The 16,976-nt window shown below is 47.1% G+C and overlaps 1 protein-coding gene across 5 annotated transcripts in view; it reads left to right on the plus strand.

The window, feature by feature from the left end:
- The window catches only part of ACADSB (acyl-CoA dehydrogenase short/branched chain), a 156,293-nt gene that overhangs the window by 30,934 nt on the left and 108,383 nt on the right, over window positions 1-16,976 (plus strand). For all 5 annotated transcript variants that reach the window (XM_033940992.1, XM_033940994.1, XM_033940996.1 and 2 more), the window contains one exon: window positions 4,948-5,048. In XM_033940992.1, coding sequence (XP_033796883.1) covers window positions 4,948-5,048 — 101 coding nt within the window. The remainder of the gene's footprint in view (window positions 1-4,947; window positions 5,049-16,976) is intronic.

Consider the following 16,976-nt stretch of genomic DNA (forward strand, 5'->3'; position numbering starts at 1 on the left):
TTTGATAAATAGGGGGATGGAAGCTACTGGCAGATTATTGGTCACATCAGAAGGTCTGAGTTTTGGATTCTTGGGGATGGGTGTTAAGATAATTCCTCCTCCTGATTTGGTGAAAAGGCCAATTTTTAGGTGATAGTTGAGCCATTGGGTTATTTTTTCCTATGGTTGTTGGGGTGGCTGCTTTGATCAGGTAAGATGGGCGGGCGTCGAGGCTGCAGTATGCTTTGGTGTATTTTAGGAGAAGAATGAGGGTGAAGTGTGGGATAAGCATTATTAGTAGTTCAGATGGGTGTATGTCCCTACCTCAGAGAGCAAAATCAGAGGAAGTGTCAGTTAGAGAAGTGAGACTTGAATCCTATTGTCCTTGGTTTTAACTGCTACAACCACCAGGATCATTCCTTCTCTCCTTCAATTATTTTTTTATATTTTAATATTGATATACCACTTATAGTCTAAGTGGTTTACATTCTGGTACTTCAAGCATTTTCCTTATCTGTCCTGGTGGGTTCATAGTCTATCTGCTAGGATTTGGAAAAGAAGTATGATTATTGCTTGGAGGCATTCAGTTGCACCCTGCCTTGAATTTTTATGGAAAAGCACTTTATATATACTGTATTTTAAAATACCCAAAAAAGTAACAGTAGATGACAGCAGATAAAAGTGCTATAAAAAACAGGATTTCTGAGCCTGTTCCTTGTGAAACTGTCCAGTAGAGAATGACACGGTGGCTATTACCCGCGGGTAGCCGCTGGTAACCCGCAAAAATGGTGAGGAAAAACCTGTGTTCACTGTGGCTACGGGGACAAGGCCATTCACCACCCCGTGGAGCGGTGAACGGCCTTGTCCCCGCAGTTAAGGGAGGGAAAGCGCGCGATCACCTATTGCGCTTGCTTCCTCCTTATTGCCGCCGCCGAGTTTAAACATCTCCCTACTCCCTCCCTGCCCTTTACCTTCGTGGCCGGCGATGTCTAAACTGTCTTCTTACAGCAGCCGGAGTGTCGAAGCTGCGTGTGGCTGCTGTAAAGGTCATCTCTGACGCAACCGGAAGTTGCATCAGATGAACTTTCCGGCAGCCATATGCAACTTCAACGCTTCGGCTGCTGTAAGAAGGCAGTTTAGACTCTGCCGGCCATGAAGGTAAAGGGCAAAGAGGTTTGTTGGCACATTTGTCGGACTGGGCCTGTTGTCCAGGGGGGGGCGCGGGTGCATGGCGGAAGTGGCTAAGAGGTATTCTTGCTGCAGGGGGGGAATGAAAGCGCCATGAAGGTAAGGGACAGGGAGGGAGAAAGGGAGGAAAGGTGGGGTGGAGAGGAACAGACGCTGAAGGGAAATGGGTAAAATAGTGGGGAGAAGACACTGAAAGGACATGGGGAAGACAGAGTAGGGAGAAGGATGCTGAAAGGACATAGGGAAGACAGAGTGGGGAGAAGACGCTGAAAGGACATGGGGAAGACAGAGTGGGGAGATGAACGCTGAAAGGACATGGGGAAGACAGAGTGGGGAGATGGAAGCTGAAAGGACATGGGGAAGACAGAGTGGGGAGAAGGATGCTGAAGGGAAATGGGGAAGAGAGATTGTGAGAAGACACTGACGAGAAATGGGGAACAGAAAGTGGGGAGAAGATGCTGAAGGGAAATGGGGAACAGAGAGTGGGGCGAAGATGCTGAAGGGAAAGGGGAACAGAGAGTGGGGCGAAGATACTGAAGGGAAATGGGGAAGAGAGAGTGGGGAGAAGATGCTAGCAGGGAAGAAGACAGAGATGCCAGACTTTGGGGGGAGCGGAGTGAAGGAGATAGGTGCCAGACTAATTTGGAGGGAGGAAGAAAGCGAGAGGCACAGTAACAGAGCAAATGGAAGACGCAGAGAGAAGAGAGACGGTGGATGGAAGGAATTGAATGAGAAGATGAGGAAAGCAGAAACCAGACAACAAAGGTAGAAAAAAAAATTATATTTATTGTTCTTTTTTTTTTTTTTTGCTTCAGGATAAAGTAGTATATTAGTGGTGTTGATAAAAATTTATTAACAAAGCCCTGCCAGCTGAACATCTCTTTCTCCAGTTCAGAAGCCAGAACTTTGATTTATAAGAAAGGAATAAGCTAAATATTGAAGTACTGAGGCTTGTATGGATGCTATGGGGACGGTGACGGGGCAGTGAATGGGATGGCAGTGACGGTGACGGGGTGGTGAAGGGAATGGAGGTGACGGTGGGCCGGGCACGGGGCAGTGACGGGGACAGATTTTTTCCCCGTGTCATTCTCTACTGTCCAGTGTTCTTCTCTCAGTGGCTCTGTCGGCATAGCACCTTCTCTCAGTGGCTCTGCTGGACTAGCACCTTTTTACCTACTACCACATTTCATACTACACAACCCCACACGGTCAACCAGAAACCATAACATATTTACATACCCAAAGATCACAGGCTGCAAATACAAATCCTTTTTGGACAGATCCTTCATGTTCCAAGCAAGTAAACAGCAGTCCTGGCTGGGTAATTACATCAATGAAGCCAGGCTGACCTTCGGCGCCTTCCGGAGAGCAATTAAAACCGTACTGTTTGACAAATTCATTTCCTAAATAGTAGCCTCACTACCTACAAAGTTATATTTTCCCACTGTCAAATTTTGTGCAGTACGTTGTTCCCTCACTATCTGCATTTTGCAATTCGCTGATTGTCTAGCATTACTCCTTGGGTTGCATTCATGAGACCTAAATTACTTACTTAAGATACGTATTTTTCCTTTTAACTTTCTTGTTAATAAATTGTACCCTCACTACTTGTATCCTGTAATTCGCTGACTGTCCAGTTTTATTCTGTAATTCGCTTTATCCTGTAATCCACCTTATTCTGTAACTCACTTTATTCTGTAATTCACTTCATTCTGCTAGTCGCTTCATTATCCAGCTCTATTCTAAATTTCGCAGATTGATCAGTTTTATTCTGTAATTCACTTATCTAGTAATTTGCTTTATCCTGCAAGCCGCCTAATTCTGTAACTCGCTTTATTCTGTAATTCGCTTCATCTGCAAATCGGCTCTTTGTCCAGCTCTATTCTAAATTCCGCAGATTGATCAGCTTTATTCCTTGGGCTGCATACATGAGATCTTTACCACATACTTAAGTTTCATATTTTCCTTTTATCTAGTTCTTATGTAATAAGTTGTTCCCGCACTTCTTGTATTCTGTAATTCGCTGATTGTCCAGCCTTCTTCGATGTGAACCGCCTAGAAGTCATTCGACTATGGCGGTATAGAAGAATAAAGTTATTATTATTATTACTAGTGCTTAAGCCCGTTACATTAACGGATGCTAGTAAAGCCTCCTTCCCTCACATGTCCCCTATTTTCAGCCCCAGCTCCAAACCAATTTTACCCCCCCAGCCCCCTTCTCCCCTGCCCAGTAGCACCTCTTCCCTGCTCCCCCTGTCCCTCTTCCTTGCTCCCCCGGTCCAATAGCACCTCTTCCTTGCTCCCCGTCCCTCTTCCTTGCTCTCCCGGTCCAGTAGCACCTCTTCCCTGCTCCCCCGTCCCTCTTCCTTGCTCTCCTGGCCCAGTAGCACCTCTTCTCTGCTCCCCCTGTCCCTCTTCCTTGCTCCCCCGGTCCAATAGCACCTCTTCCCTGCTCCCCGTCCCTCTTCCTTGCTCTCCTGGCCCAGTAGCACCTCTTCTCTGCTCCCCCTGTCCCTCATCCTTGCTCCCCCGGTCCAATAGCACCTCTTCCCTGCTCCCTATCCCTCTTTCTTGCTCTCCCGGCCCAGTAGCACCTCTTCCCTGCTTCAGCAGCACCCTTTACCTGTTTCCCCAGTCCAGTATGCAGCGTTGTGAGCATTGCGGCCGGCTTTTGTGAACCTGGTAGGCTGCTCTGCCCCTCAGAAGTACGTTCCCTCTGACGCGATCGCTTACGTCAGAGGAAACATTCTACTGAGGTGCTGTGTAGCTGCGAAGTTTAGTAGAGCCGGCCATGATCTTCACTGGAGCAGCGCCCGACCCTCAGCAGATTGAAGCCCTCCTCCCGGCAGCCGCCGCCAGCACCGCTGTAAAAAGCCCTCCTCCTGGCAGCTGCCGCCAGCGCCGCTGCACGAAGCCCTCCTCCCAGCAGCCGCGGCCAGCACCGCTCTGCCTCCTCAAGCCGCCGAATATGGCCGGCTTCCTCCAGCGGTTGGTGAGTGAGGGTGGGAGGAGGGGAGTGGCTAGAGTGATCCCTGCCGCTGCGTTCTAAAATGGAACGCAGCCACGGATCAGAAATCAGAGCGGCAGAGATCACAAAGTTTCAAAAGCGCATGTGCGCTCTAGGGTTTTATTATATAGGATTATTCCTCATACTCAAGACAATTTTATTTATTTATGTCGTTTTTAGCCCGTTTTCCCCAGGAGCCCAGAACAGGTAACAGCTATATATGCACAAAGTTTTCCAGGCATACGGATAGTGGTACATTCACATTATAAGGTATACAAATAAGGCATGTGCTCAATCTAGGCATATAGCGATGCCATTCCAATTGACAGCGATATATTCTCAACCGAGCTGGAGACTTGGGGCTAGTGGTATAGCTAGTTAGATAAGAGCTGCTGATTCAGGCCAGTGTGACTCGTGTTCCTGTAGGGAAGACACTGCAGTGATGAGGTCTGTGTGAGAACGTCTCTCGTATGCTTAAACAGATCAAGTGTTCCTCTAGTGATGTCTGTGTGTTAAATGAGTCCCTTCTTTTTTTATCTGATTTCTCTCTATGCAGTTCTTTATGTGTTGGCTGTATGAGGGAGTTTTGAAGGCCGAGTGGTTCATCGGTAGTGATGTGGAAGACCCCATTCTCTGTGCTGTCCATGAGATTCATGGTCTTTGACACTGTTAATGAATGTGTACAGGCTCTGCGCAATTTCTTAATTATTCCAAGTGTTTGTGGAAAGATTTTGCCACCTATGCTGACACCTTCCTTTCTTGTTTCTTTGCAGTCCAGAAGTTTGCGCAGGAACAAATTGCACCTTTGGTAAAAGTGATGGATGTAAATGCGAAAATGGACAGCTCCATCTTCCAAGGACTGTTTAAGCAAGGGGTCTGCATTCTTAAGAGTGTTTCTGTTTCAAAATCTCAGCTTTGAATTATTTATTTATTTAAAAAGCTTATAGTCTGCCTAAACCTAAGTGGGTTCCAAAATACATATATGGAGGGGCATAATCAAAACATATGTCTAAGTCCAATTTGGGCGGATGGCAGTAGAGGCCCAAAGTCGGCAGTGGGAAAATGGCCATTTTCGAAAAATACCTCTAGAATATATTTTTTTCAAAAATCATCTTTCTGGATGTCCAGGCTACTGTTTGTCCAGACCGCCAGGATGTCTATGATTATGCTACATTTTTTACCAAAATTTCATCCAAGTCCCAAACACCCAGAACAAGACCATTTGGACTGGGCGGGACCAGCATTGTGATGGACTGGCCACCCAGACATGGCAACAGAGCAGTGGGGCACCTTACAGGGAACTGCTGTGAACTTCACAAAAAGGGTGCCACATAAACATCTCACCAGAACCTCACTGTACCCACCCCAATAGCTCTTATGGCTGCAGGTGGCACCTATAAGGCAGTAAAGTAGGGTTTTGGTGGGCGTACATGTTCCATCATAAATGTAGTGGTTAGAGCGGCTTATGGGTCAGGGTCCTCCTCTCTATGGTTCACTAGCCCACCTCCAGGCTATTTCAGACACCTGTATTCAACTCTACTAGGCTTTCCTATACCAGGTGCTGATGTTCTGGAGACATATATGTACTTTTTTATTCTGATCATTGTGGGTGTGTGTGGGGGTCGGTAAACACTGGGGGAGTGTGTGTGGGGTCTTTGTCTCTGCAGTGGTTATCTGGTCAGTTGGATTTCTTTTTGGCACTTATACCTGTTTTTATATGGTCAGTATTTCAGTGATCTTTCAGGTTTAAAGTAGTGCTTTGACCAAGTACTATAGAATTGATAGCAAGAAAGTAAAAAGAATGTTTCTCTTATTTAAAGATATTTGTTTTCTCCTAAGGAAGGGTTCTCAACAAACAGCCAGTCAAATTTTCAGGACACATACAGTTAATTTATCCCAGGACAAGCAGGCAGCATATTCTCTACATGTGGGTGATGTCATTGACGGAACCCCCTAGTGGACGTTTTTGCAAGCAGACTTGCTTGAAGACCTTCAAGCTTGCAATGGGCCCGCGCCTACCGCCCAGTCTAGGGCATGCGTCTCCTCAGCGTGGCCTCAGTTCTCTGTTTTCCGCAGAGCCAGAAGCACTGCTCCCTTGCTTCGCGCGATCTCGTCCCTCTTGCACCGCGGCTTGTTTGGTTAGTTTCAGTTGAGTCGCTGTCCCCGCGTCTTTGTTTTCCGTTGTTTTTCGTTTTTTTCAGTTCGTATCTTTTTGACCAGATTCCTGGTCTTACTTTGGCCGCCTGGCCTTGCGGGGCCGCGGCCGTATTTTCTTCTTATGTCCCGGCCTCATTCCGGGTTTAAAAACTGTACTAAGTGCAACCGGGTTATTACATTACATTACATTAGAGATTTCTATTCCGCCATTACCTTGCGTTTCAAGGCAGATTACAAAAGATTTATGAAGGGGGGGTTACAATGGAAGAATATTTGTCATTACTAAAGTTGTAAAGAGTACATCATTTGTCATTTCAAGAGTTGTATGGAGTAGAACATTTGTCAGTATTTGAATGGTAAAAAGTGTAGGTAGAAATTTAGGAAGAAAGGGAAACTAGGGAAAATCATTTGTTGTTTTTCAGGTTGTACGATGGAAGAACATTTGTCCTTTCTAGAGTTGTAAAGAGTAGATCATTTGTCAATTCAAGAGTTGTAAAGAGTGGATCATGTCAGGATTGTTTCAGAAATTTCTTGAAGAGAATGGTTTTTAATTCTTTTCTGAATATCTTGTAGTCTAGGGTGGTTATCAGTAGGTTAGAGATCTGGTTATCTAGTTTTGCGGCTTGAGTGGCTAGGAGGCCATCGTGTAGTTTTTTCCATTTTACTTCTTTGATCGGGGGGGGTTCTGAATGGAGAGTGCGTTTTTCTGTGTCTGGTTGAGGTTGCTTGGATGATGCGGTTGTTTAGGTAGGATGGGCTGTCTCCATATAGGGTTTTGAATAACATGCAGTAGAATTTAAATAGTATTCTTTCTTGGATTGGTAGCCAGTGAGAGTTGATGTACGCTTCTGTGATATGGTCATGTTTTCTCAGTGAGTAGATGAGTCTCAGAGCTGTATTTTGGATTGTTTGTAGCTGCTTGGTCATAGTAGTGGGGCAGGGGAGGTAGAGGATGTTGCAGTAATCTAGCATTCCTAGGATTAGGGATTGCACTATAAGCTGGAATTGTGTTCTTTCAAAGAATTTCTGGACTTGTCTCAGGTTTCTCATGACTGCGAAGGATTTCTGTATTATTTTATTTGCGGTTGCATGGTGCAGCATCTGTCTATTGTCATTCCTAGTAGCTTTATAGTGGTTTGGATGGGATATTGATTGAGTTGAGTTCTATATTGGTTGTGGTTGGGATTTTGTCATTTTCAAGGAGGATAAATTTAGTTTTGTCGGGGTTGAGTTTTAGTTTGTGATCTTTCATCCAAGTCGTAACAGTTTCTAGTGTTCGGTGTAGTATATTTGTCATGGTGGTCTTTGGATGATCAAATGGTAGGAGAATGGTTATGTCATCCGCGTAACTATAGGTGGTTATGCCTAGCTTATCCAGCTGTGTTCCAAGAGAGGCAGTGTACAGGTTGAATAGAGTAGGGGATAAAGGGGATCCCTGTGGTACGCCACATGGATTTGACCAAGGTTCGGATTTTTCTTTGTCTGATTTTACTCTGTAGGTTCTGGATTTTAGGAAGCCTTCAAACCATGAGTAAACTTTATCAGAGATACCTATTGCATCCAAGATTTACAGGAGGATGTTGTGGTCTACTAGATCAAATGCTGCGGTCAGGTCCAGTTGTATAAGGAGCATTTTTTTTCCTGCGCTAAGATGTTGTCTGGCTGTGTCCATAAGGGAGCCTAGTAATGTCTCTGTGCTGAAGTTGGTTCTGAAGCCAGATTGCATGGGGTGGAGTATGTTACGGTCTTCTAGGTAGTTGGTGAGGAATTTAGCTACTAGGCCTTCTGTAAGTTTGATGTATAGAGGTATTGAGGCAATTGGTCTGTAGTTAGATGGCTGGTCTTTTGGTCTTTTTGGATTGGGGTGATGATGATTTCGCTGAGGTCAGAGGGGAAAATGCCATCTGTGAGTATGGCTTGTGTCCATTGCTGAAGTAGAGTACAGAATTTTACACTGGAGGTAGTGAGGAGGTATGATGGGCAGTGGTTGAGGTCACAGGAGGCGTGGCTGTATTTTTTGTAGAGTTTATTGAGTTCGGGCCACTGTATGTTGGGGAATTGAGACCATGATCTGTCTGCTGCAGTTGTTTCTTTTTCTGTGGGGAGCATTGTGAGTTCGTTTAGGTGAGATGGGGAAGAATTGAGGGTGGCTCTGGCATTTGCGATTTTGTTCTTGAAGTGATCTGCTAAGAGGGTGGCTGAGGGTGGTGGGGTATTGTTAGTTGTCATGTATGATTTGGTGTTTGTTAGATCTTTTAATATTTGGAATAGTTTTTTGGTATCTTGGGTTTCTGTGCCTGTGAGATTGGTGTAGTGGGTTTTCCTCTTGTCTTATAGTAGAAGTTTGTATTGTTTGTTGATTTTTTTCCAGGCAGTTTTTGTTTGATCTTGGTTTGTTTTTCTGCATTTTCTTTCTAATCGTCTGCAATGTCTTTTAAGTTGGAGCAGTTCGTTGTCGAACCATTGGTCTGATCTTCTGCTGGTTCTAGTTTTGGTTTGTAGTGGGGCTAGCTCATCAAGGATGTTGGTGGTTAGATTATTCCATTGAGAGATGAAGTCTTTGGGATCGCCGTCCTGGATTTTTTCAACTATTTTAGTCCAGAATATGGATGGTTCGATGTGTTTGCGTGAAGTGTATGTTTTTTTGGATTTAGGTGTGGTTTTGTTTTTGGTCCAGTTGATATTGAACGTGTAAGTATAGTGGTCTGACCAGAGGGATGGGGACCAGGTTCCATCACCGACCCTCATCGTTGGTGTGTGGAGTGCCTGGGTGCAGAGCACCACGCTGAGTCGTGTCCTCGTTATGTGACTTTGCAACCGCGGGCTCTTCATAGGAGGGTGGCCAAGATTCTCCAACTCTTTGGCCCCATGGATCCTGCGGGACAGGCCTCGAGCTCGGCCTCGGTGCCCTTGTTGGGTGCCTCGGCCTCGAAGTACCCGTTGGCCTCGAAGGCTCGGCTTTGGCTCCTTCTGCTACTCCGGCCTCGGGTAAGTCTCCTCATTCCTCCTCAGGTGTGCCGGCAGAGAAGCCTACCTCGGAGTCTCATGTCGGTGCCGCTAAGACCCAACCACCTTTGGTCTCAGTGCCTATGTTCGAGGACATGCTCAAGGCTTTACTTACCATGCAGCTTTCCTCGGTGGTGAGCCAACTGGTCCCGACTTTGACGCCTCTGCCCTCGGTCTCGACCCAGTCTCGGTCTGACCAACCTGAGCGTCCCCTCATATCTCAAGGCCATGCCCGCAAGACTCGCTGGGTTCCCTCGAGCGATTCTTCATCCCCTGAGTCACCTGTGACTTTTTGGGGGTCCTGGCCAGGGGCCCATTTTCCCCCCACTAATATGTCGCGGCTTGCCCCTCATAAAAAGGCCTGGACGTCTCCGCCCTTTCGTAGCAGGTCTCCGACCGCGAAACCTTCCAGACACACGCTTGTCCTCGAGTTGGACTCTAGTGTGTGTTCCCCATCGAGGCGGCTGCCAGCCTCTAAGGGATCTTCTTCAAAACCGGTGGATGATTTTTCCTTTGCCGCGTCTTCTCCGAGACTTCGCCAGCTGCTTCCTCGGACTCCGGGGTCTACCCCGGTCCACCTTGCTCGGGATCGTTCCTTGACACCCCCCAGACACTTTAGTCGAGCCTCTTCGGTCTCCCATTCGCGAGGCCCCAGCTTACTATTCGAGGGAAATTTCTCCCTCTTTCTCGGCTGCCTCCAGATTTCGCTCGGGCTCTCCTCAGGAGGATGTGTCTTCTTCTCAAAACTCCTCCTTTACTCGTTTAATCTCTGACATGGGTAGGCCTTGAACATGGACCTCCAGTCTGAGTCCTGTTATACCCAAGAATACCTGGCGGAAATGGGTGTTGATCATCCGCCCCAGAGACGCTACGATTACCATTGCACCAGGTTCTCCGGCAGACTTTTCTCCGGAACCTGGAGACCCCATATGAGGTCACAGCCATTCCCTCCAAATTGGAGTCCTGTTACCGGATGATCCCGGTTAAGGGGTTTGAAAGTTCTCAGCTTTCTCACCAATCTCTGGTGATTGAGTCTTCCTTGAAGAAGTCTAACCCCTCAAAGGTTTACGCTGCCGTCCCTCTGGGCAGGGAGGGCCGTACGATGGACAAATTTGGTCACCGTCTTTATCAAAATTCAATGATGGCGAATCGTTTCCTCAACTATAATTTTATCTTCACGTCCTACCTCCGGTTCTGTGTGGATGCCCTCCGCTCGTTCCGGGAAGCTGTGCCGGATTCTCAGCGTCAGGAGTTTCGTTTCCTCGAGGAGACCCTCTCCCAGCTCCACCTTTATGTGTTTCAGGCGACCTACGATGCCTTCAAGTTGTCATCAAGGGTCACGGCCTTTGCGATTGCCATGCGTCGCCTCACTTGGCTCCGGATTGTGGATATGGATCCGAATCTAAAGGATCGTCTTGCGAATCTCCCGTGTGTGGATCATGAGTTCTTCGATGATTCCTTTGGAGCGGCCACCAAGCGCCTCTCGGACAATGAAAGGTCCCTCGCCTCTCTGGTGAAACTTAAACCGAAAGCCCCTCCGGCTCGGCAATACAAAATTCCTCTCCGGAAGTACCCACAGAAATCTACTCCTGCCTTCTCTCGGCCTCCTTCGAAGCGGCCGCAGCAACAGCTGCAGCGCCAAACTAAGGCCCAGCCGCTGGCTCCGGCGAAGACTGGGCCGTCTTTTTGACAATTCCAGTCCGAGCCTTCAGGCTCCCTTCCTCCTGGAGCCTTCCCCCCTCCCCATCGGGGGTCGTCTCCATCATTTCTCTGCTCAGTGGGAAAGTCTTACCACCGACAGTTGGGTGCTTTCTATCATCCGGGAAGGGTACTCCCTTCACTTCAGTCACGTACTCCCGGACCTGCCTCCAAGAGAGTTTCCTTCTGCTCGGCTTCAGCTGCCTCTCCTTCTGCAGGAAGCTCAGGCCCTTCTCTGCCTTCGGGTGGTCGAGGAGGTTCCCCCGGACCAGTGGAACACCCGATTTTATTCCTGGCACTTTCTGGTACCCAAGAAGACGGGGGATCTGCGTCCAATCCTGGACCTCCGTGCTCTGAACAAGTTTCTGGTCAGGGAACGGTTCAGAATGCTCACCCTTCCTACGTTGTACCCCCTGTTGACGAGGGGGGATGGCTGTGCTCGCTGGACCTCAAAGAGGCGTACACGCACATTCTGATACACCCGGCCTCTCGCCGGTATCTGAGATTCTGGGTGGGGGACCTCCATCTCCAGTATCGTGTTCTTCCCTTCGGCCTGGCGGCCTCGCCAAGGGTCTTCACGGAATGTCTAGTTGTGGTTGCTGCGGCCCTGCGTCTCTGTGGCCTGCAGGTATTTTCCTACCTTGACGACTGGCTGATCGAGGCGTCCTCTCACCACGAAGTGCTGCGAGCGATGAATCAAACCACCTTGCTCTCAGAGCCTCGGCTTTGAGGTGAACTTTCTGAAGTCTCAGCTCTGCCCATCCCAGTCTCTGGAATTTCTCGGATCGGCTCGTCTCCGCTCCTTCTTGCCTCGGCCTTGGCAGGAGGCCCTTGTTTGCTTATGCAAGAGGGTTGCCCATCTGTCCTCGGCCCCGGCTCGGTTCATGATGGTCGTCCTAGGTCACATGGCCTCCACTGTTCACGTGACTCCTTTTGCCAGACTTCACCTTTGTATTCCTCAGTGGACTCTAGTGTCCCAATGGAACCAGGATCGGGATCCTGTCTCTCAACTCATTGTCATGACTCCTTTGTTGAAGCAGTCTCTCCGTTGGTGGATGATCTCTTCCAATCTTTCCAGAGGTTTTCTGTTTCATGCCCCTCCGCAGAAGGTCCTCACGACGGATTTGTCGACCTATGCTTGGGGGGCTCATCTGGACGGTCTTTGCACTCAGGGTCTTTGGTCCAGTGCCAATTGCCTTTGTCACATCAATCTATTGGAGCTTTGAGCGATTTTCCTCGCCCTGAAAGCTTTTTGTCACCTGCTTCAAGTTTCAAGTTTATTAAATTTTTCTTATGTACGCAATATCAAAAGCTTCAAAGTGTATAACATTTAAAAAATGGGGGGTAGAACAAAACTCTTTAACATAATTACAATCAAATTCTATCCATTCTAATACATAACTTATACAGAAGGTGAAAGGGATTAACTACAATCTTTGAAGAGAGAAAGAAAACATTTAGTGGGGAACACATTTGGTAGGTAACACAAAAAGGAAAAAAAAAGAAAAAAGATGAGTCTATAATCTATACAGAAATCTAATTTAGATCTAAGAAGTTTGGTGATTTGTAAAATTGTGTTGTCTATTTTTCAAAAGCGTCCTTGAACAAAAAACTTTGTAAGGAACGCTTGAATTTTTCTAAAGAAGATTCATTACGAATATAAACTGGTAAATTGTTCCAAAGCTGGGGTGCTATAACTGAGAAAATGGTAGGTCTTCTGGTTCCTATTATCTTTAATGAAGGAGTAGTCAATAGCTGTTGTTGTGTTGATCTTAATGCCCTGGATGGAGAATACGGTATTAAGAAACGATGTAGAAAAGTTGGAGCATGGGTTTGTTGAATTTTAAAAGTTAACAGTAAAATTTTAAAGGTTATTCTATGTGTGATTGGTAGCCAATGAGCTGCTTGTAGAAGTGGTGTAACGTGATCGTATTTTTTTGAGTTAGTGATAATTTTTATTGCTGTGTTCTGTATTATCTGTAATCTTCTTATTTCTTTTTGTGTTATGCCCTGATATAAAGAGTTACAATAATCCAGCCTTGAAATGATTAATGAATGCATTAGAATGTTAAGGGCCTCGGGCTTTAAGACTTTTGATAAGGATCTAATGAGACGTAATTTATAAAAACAATTTTTAACCACTGAACTAATCTGGTCATAGAAACAAACGGCAGATAAGGACCACGGCCCATCTAGTCTGCCCACCCTAATGATCCTCCCCTACTTTGCCTTGTGAATAGATCCCATGTGCCGATCCCATTTGGCCTTAAAATCAGACACGCTGCTGGCCTCAATCACCTGCAGTGGAAGACTATTCCTGCGATCAACCACCCTTTCAGTGAAAAAGAATTTCCTGGTGTCACTTCGTAGTTTCCCGCCCCTGATTTTCCACGGATGCCCTCTTGTTGCCGTGGGTCCCTTGAAAAAGAAGATATCTTCCTCGCTTCGATGCGGCCCGTGAGATACTTGAACGTCTCGATCATGTCCCCCCCTCTCTCTGCGCTCCTCGAGCGAGTATAGCTGTAGTTTGTCTAATCGTTCTTCGTACGGGAGATCCTTAAGTCCCGAGACCATCCGGGTGGCCATTCTCTGAACCGACTCCAGTCTCAGCACATCCTTGCGATAATGCGGCCTCCAGAATTGCACACAGTATTCCAGGTGGGGCCTCACCATGGATCTATACAAGGCATAATGACTTCCGGCTTACGGCTGACGAAACCCCTGCATATGCAACCCAGGATCTGCCTTGCCTTGGATGAGGCCTGTTCTACCTGACTGGCAGCCTTCATGTCCTCACTGACGATCACCCCCAAGTCTCGTTCTGCTACCGTTCTTGTTAGGATCTCGCCATTAAGGGTATAAGTCTTGTATGGATTATGGTTGCCTAGGTGCATGACTTTGCATTTTTTGGCATTGAAGCTAAGTTGCCAGGTCCTAGACCAGCGCACCAGTAGGAGTAGGTCGTGCATCATGTTGTCGGGCATTGAATCTTTGTCCGTTGTGCATTAGCCCACTACATTACTTAGTTTGGTGTCATCGGCGAATAATGTTATTTTACCTCGAAGGCCTTCTGCCAAGTCTCTTATAAAGATGTTGAATAGGATCGGGCCCAAGACCGAGCCCTGTGGCACTCCACTGATCACCTCCGTCATTTCGGAGGGGGTGCCGTTCACCACTAACCTTCGAAGCCTACCTCCAAGCCAGTTTCCAACCCATTTCGTCAATGTGTCACCTAATCCTATAGAACTCATCTTGCTCAGCAACCTGCGGTGTGGCACGCTATCGAATGCTTTGCTAAAGTCCAGGTACACGATGTCCAGGGACTCCCCAACATCCAGCTTCCCCGTCACCCAGTGAAAGAAGCTGATCAGGTTGGATTGGCATGATCTCCCCTTAGTAAATCCATGTTGATGGGGGTCCCCTAGATTCTCTTCATCCAGGATCTTATCCAATTGGTGTTTGATTAGAGTTTCCATTAGTTTGCTCACTATCGATGTTAGACTCACTGGTCTGTAGTTTGCAGTCTCCATCTTTGAGCCTTTCTTGTGGAGTGGAATAACGTTAGCCATCCTCCAGTCCAACGGGACGCTGCCTGTACTAAGGGAGAGGTTGAAGAGCGCTGACAGTGGCTCCGCCAAGACATCACTCAACTCCCTAAGCCCCCTGGGGTGTAGGTTGTCAGGCCCCATTGCCTTGTTAATCTTGAGCTTTGACTGTAAACACTGCTGGGCGTAAACTCGAAGTTACTAAACGGGTCTACTGAGTCAGCCCTTGTCTGTAGCTGAGGGCCAAGCCCCGGCGCTTCACGGGTGAAGACTGAGCAGAAGTATTCATTTAATAGCTGGGCTTTTTCGGAATCCTTTTCCACATAGTCTCCATCTGGTTTCCCAAGACGTACAATCCCGCCTGGTCATGATAGATAAGTTCCTGATCTAATATTACTCCCAATATTTTTGTTGTGGTTACTTTTTGAAGGTCGCCATGTATTATATCAACAAACAGGGGGGAACGAGTCCCGGTCCCTATGCCAGGTGGCGATGCGGCTCTGGGCCAGATGGGCCATCTGCCGCAACATATTCCTTCGAGCGGTCTACATTCAGGGCCAGCACAATTGTCTGGTGGACAAGCTGAGTCGTCTTCTGCAGCCTCATGAGTGGTCCATCCATCTTTGACCCTGCATCAGGTGTTTTCTCGTTGGGGAACTCCGGACGTCGATCTATTCGCGTCCACCCTCATTCACAAGTTGCCCCGCTTCTGCTCCAGGGTTTACACCCCTCTCAGACTCGAGGCGGATGCTTTCCTGCTGGAGGGAAAACTATCATACTTGGAGGTAAGCCTCGAAGACGTGCTCAAGCAAATAGATAGATTAAAAACTGACAAATCTCCGGGCCCAGACGAAATCCACCCAAGAATACTGAAAGAGCTCAGAGACAAAACAGCAGAGTTACTGCGACAGATTTGTAATCTATCCTTGAGAACAGGGGTAATCCTGGAGGACTGGAAGATAGCAAATGTTACGCCTATCTTCAAAAAAGGATCGAGAGGCGACCCGGGGAACTACAGACTGAGCTTAACCTCAGTTCCGGGGAAGATGGCCGAATCATTGATCAAGGAAAGTATCAATGAACACATAGAAAAAAATAATCTGTTAAGAACAAGCCAGCATGGTTTCTGTAAAGGAAGATCATACCAAACAAACCTACTGCATTTCTTTGAGGGAGTAAGCAAACAACTGGACAAAGGTGACCCTATAGACATTGTATATCTGGATTTCCAAAAAGCTTTTGACAAGGTACCCCACGAGCGCCTACTAAAGAAGCTGTGGAGCCACGGGGTGGAAGGGGACGTGCACAGATGGGTCAAAAATTGGCTGGCGGACAGAAAGCAGAGGGTAGGAGTTAAGGGACACTACTCTGACTGGAAAGGGGTCACGAGTGGTGTCCCACAGGGGTCAGTGCTGGGACCGTTGCTGTTCAATATATTCATTAATGACACGGAAACAGGGACGAAGTGTGAAGTTATAAAATTCGCGGACGACACAAAACTCTCCAGGGTCAGAACTGTTGAGGAATGCAAAGATCTACAAAGTGACCTGAACAAGTTGGGTGAGTGGGCAAATAGATGGCAGATGAGCTTCAATATAGAGAAATGTAAAGTCTTGCACATAGGGAAAAGGAACCCGATGTACAGCTATACGATGGGAGGGAAGGTATTGGGGGACGGCAACCTTGAAAAAGACTTGGGGGTATTGGTGGATACAACGATGAAGCCAGCAGCACAATGTGTAGCGGCCTCAAAAAAGGTGAACAGAATGTTGGGCATTATCAAAAAAGGTATCACTACCAGAACGAAGGAAGCTATCCTGTCACTGTATAGAGCGATGGAGTGTAGAGCAATAGAGTATAGAGTACTGCGTCCAATACTGGTCACCGCACCTTAAGAAGGATATGGTGATGCTCGAGAGGGTCCAGAGAAGAGCAACAAAAATGGATTAAGGGCATGGAAAACCTTGCATATACCGAAAGGATGGAGAAGCAGGGGCTCTTTACCCTGGAAAAGCGGAGACTTACAGGGGACATGATAAAAACCTATAAAATCATGAAAGGTATAGAGAAGATGGAGAGGGACAGATTCTTCAGGCTAGCGGGGACATCAAAAACAAGAGGACATTCAGAAAAACTGAAAGGAGACAGATTCAAGACGAATGCTAGGAAGTACTTCTTCACTCAGAGGGTGGTGGACACCTGGAATGCGCTTCCAGGAGAGGTGATAGGACAGAGTACAATAATGGGTTTCAAAAAGGGCCTGGATGACTTCTTGAAGGAGAAAGGGATTACAGGTTATAGATAGAGGAGTACTATACAGGGTACATCAGGATTAGGGCATAAACAATTCAGGTGGTGGGAACTTACAGGTCAAGGACCTCGAGGGCCGCCACGGG

Source organism: Geotrypetes seraphini, chromosome 4, assembly GCF_902459505.1.
Source record: "Geotrypetes seraphini chromosome 4, aGeoSer1.1, whole genome shotgun sequence".
Taxonomy (NCBI): domain Eukaryota; kingdom Metazoa; phylum Chordata; class Amphibia; order Gymnophiona; family Dermophiidae; genus Geotrypetes; species Geotrypetes seraphini.